The following is a 3,128-nucleotide window of genomic DNA, read 5'->3' as shown; positions in this document are numbered from 1 at the left end:
CAGTGCCTACATCTGAATGAAAACAGTCCGTGTGTGTGTGTGTGTGTGTGTGTGTGTGTGTGTGTGTGTGTGTGTGTGTGTGTATGTGTGTGTGTGTGTGTGTGTGTGTGTGTGTGTGTGTGCGTGTGTGTGTGTGTGTATGTGCGTGAATAAATATATATTGCATGAGAAGAAAGGAAGTAGTAAGAAAGGTTTTGAAAATGGGTATTCCAATGTAAAGCGCATTGAGCTACTTTTTTTGGAAATGCGCTATATAAATGTTATATATTATTATTATTTATTATAGGTGGCTGCTTAGACCCTACCTATCAGGCCTGAACCCAAGCTGATGCATTTATTCAATGCTTGTTTCATTGTTTGTCTGTTTGTTTGTTTATTTATTACTTTGTTTGTTTGTTTGTTTGTTTGTTTTTCAAGATTGAACAATCTTCCTCCGCAATTTTGTCAAAATTAGAAACTCGTCGCTTCGGCAAAATTTGTTCATACTAGATCTTGCTATAGATACTATAGATCCTACTAGATTCTATATCCGCTTCTGCTATCCCAAACACCCCATAGAGCACCGCCTCCTTTTCACTGATATTTATATCTATGTGTGTGAATCCACGGATTACGTAACTAGTCGACAGAAACACGAATTGTAATATCTTTTCACAAAGTGTGTCTTGTCCAGCTACCTGAAAGTGACGAAGTAAACACCAGGGAGAAAGTTTTATTGTGATTTGGAAAGTTTTGTGAATATGGCAAACTGCAGGGGCATCTGGAAACTTATCTATGTGGATTGCTTTAAGGAATACCTGGACCAAATCGGTAAGTAGGGGTCGCTGTAGTAGTAGTAGTAGTAGTAGTAGTAGTAGTAGTAGTAGTAGTAGTAGTAGTTGTAGTAGTAGTAGTAGTAGTTGTAGTAGTAGTAGTAGTAATAGTAGTTGTAGTTGTAGTAGTAGTTGCTGTTGTTGCTGGGCTGTGGCTTTTGTTGTTTTTGTTGTTGTTGTTAAGTTGTTGGGGGGGTGCTTCTTTTGTTGTTTCTGGCGCTCGCAACTGCCAAAGGCCTCAGGAGCGCTCAGGACACATAAAACATTTTCAGTTTGGTAGGAATTAATTTTGAATTTTGCCCGGGTGTCGGCCGAAGCCTACTCTTAACGATTTTCGACCACCATGGGATCTTTAATAGGCGGAATTAGCACACGGGACCTCCGAGATTTTTCACCCTTTTCCGAGAAGGCTAGGTGTTAGATCTTACTTGCCCTAAGATCAGTGGCATGGCTGACAGACAGCAGCAAGAAGGAGACACGGAGTAACAGTAGAAAGGCTGCAGAAAGAGTCAGAAACCTAGAGGAGGAGGCAAAGGGGGGAGGGTGGTGGGGGCAAAAATTGGAGACGAAAGGTGTCGACAGAACATGGTTAGACTGCCGTAAGGGAGCAGGGAGGTGAAAGGAGACACTTTTAAGAGAAGAAAATATTCCATCGTTGTCACGTTTCGAACCCAGGGTCTACGGAATGAGAGGCAAACACCTTAACCTCTAAACCACGACCCCCACCCCCACCCCCGTTCTTATTGTTGAGTTATGGTTTAGTTGCTGTTGTTATTGTTGTGGATCATATTGTTGTTATGGTGATAGCGATGTATATTGTTGTTGTTGTTGTTGTTGTTGTTGTTGTTGTTGTTGTTGTTGATGATGATGATGATGATGATGATGATGATGATGATGATGATGATGATGATGATACACCCCAATCGGGCCTCTCCAGAAGAGATAGGGTCATTTTTACTCAATTACGCATCAGACACACGTCCCTGACACATAAATATCCCCTTCAGGGAGATGAGAAGCCGGTCTGTGTCGGATGCGACACAGATTTTACCATTAGACACATTTTAACAGAATGTCTAGACTTCAGAGAAACCCGAAGGAAATATTTTACATACAAAAATATTACAAGATCTGTTTTCCCTCGTTGATCCCAACAGAATCCTTGATTTTATAAAGGGGCCTTTATGGAAAATTGTGATTTACATGATTTATATTTGTACATGATATTTAAAAAATAATTTGAATTAAGAATTTATTTACACCAAGTTTTTAGTATTTTAGCATTGTAGTAGAGGTGTTAACCAGAATCGGGCTGTGCAGTGAACTGTTGCGAATAGAAACAACCTTTTTTTTCGCATGCTCATATGACCTTATGCAGTTGCGAGCGCCGTAAAACTCTTACTAAAACTAAACTAAAATGCACCCCGATCGACAGAATTTAGACCCTTCAATTTTACATGTCTAGTCAACTCAGTCTTATTGGGATACATCACCCCAGATGATGACGATAAGTTCAAAGCGTCTCTCTCGCAAAACTTTACGGTGACCCGAAAGTGGCCCTTCAGGTCATGGTGACCCTAAATGTTCGTAGTTTGTCAAGTAGAGTTTTAGTGGGGGCTCTTGTGGTCGAGAGGTTACTCTGTTCAAATATGAACAGCGAAGTAAAATACATTTTCTGCTCTAAAATTATCTCCTTTCACCTCCTTTCCGGCTGTTTTCGTCTTCACTTTATGTCCCCATCCCCTCGGATCCTTTGCCCCCCTCCTCGGGGCTCCGGACTCTTTCTGGAGCCTTTCTACTGGTACTCCTTAGCTCCTTCTTACTGCTGTCTTTCAGCCACACCCCCGACCTTATGGTGGGTAAAATATAACACCTAGCCTTCTCGGATAAGGGCGAAAAATCTCGGAGGTCCTGTGTGCAAGTTGCGCTCATTAAAGATCCACTGGTTGTCCAAAATCGATAAGCGTAGGCTTCGGCCGCTTTACAAGCAAAATTCAAAATTCCCTACCAACTGAAAATGTTTAATGTGTCCCGCGCGCAAATTATCTGTCTCCGTCTTTTTATTCAAGAAAAATTCAGAAATTGTGCAAACTGAGTCCAAAAATGTGAAATTGTGCGATTCAGTTAATTTTAACAAAGAGTGATAAAGGAAAATAATCAGAAATTATGCAAAAAAATGATCAAATTTTGCTAAATTATGCGGGGTGCATAAAACCACGCGGACAGAATTATGTGACCTTATGCAATTGTGGGCGCGGTAAACCACTTACAAAAAAATAAGAAAGTATTTTAAATGGACTGCTAAAGTTTACTTTT

The 3,128-nt window shown here is 40.6% G+C and overlaps 1 protein-coding gene across 1 annotated transcript in view; it reads left to right on the top strand.

Annotated features, from left to right (window-relative positions):
* Nucleotides 1-572: 572 nt before the first annotated feature.
* LOC101847691 (neurofilament heavy polypeptide) overlaps nt 573-3,128 on the top strand; it is a gene marked incomplete in the record, with an annotated part of 5,726 nt that continues 3,170 nt past the window's right edge. Inside the window, 1 exon segment of the mRNA XM_005109590.2 lies at nt 573-810. Coding sequence (XP_005109647.2) covers nt 741-810 — 70 coding nt within the window.

Source organism: Aplysia californica, unplaced genomic scaffold (assembly GCF_000002075.1).
Source record: "Aplysia californica isolate F4 #8 unplaced genomic scaffold, AplCal3.0 scaffold00794, whole genome shotgun sequence".
NCBI classification, from domain to species: domain Eukaryota; kingdom Metazoa; phylum Mollusca; class Gastropoda; order Aplysiida; family Aplysiidae; genus Aplysia; species Aplysia californica.
The sequence above is the reverse complement of the archived record's forward strand: the minus strand, read 5'-3'. Positions and strand labels throughout refer to the sequence as shown.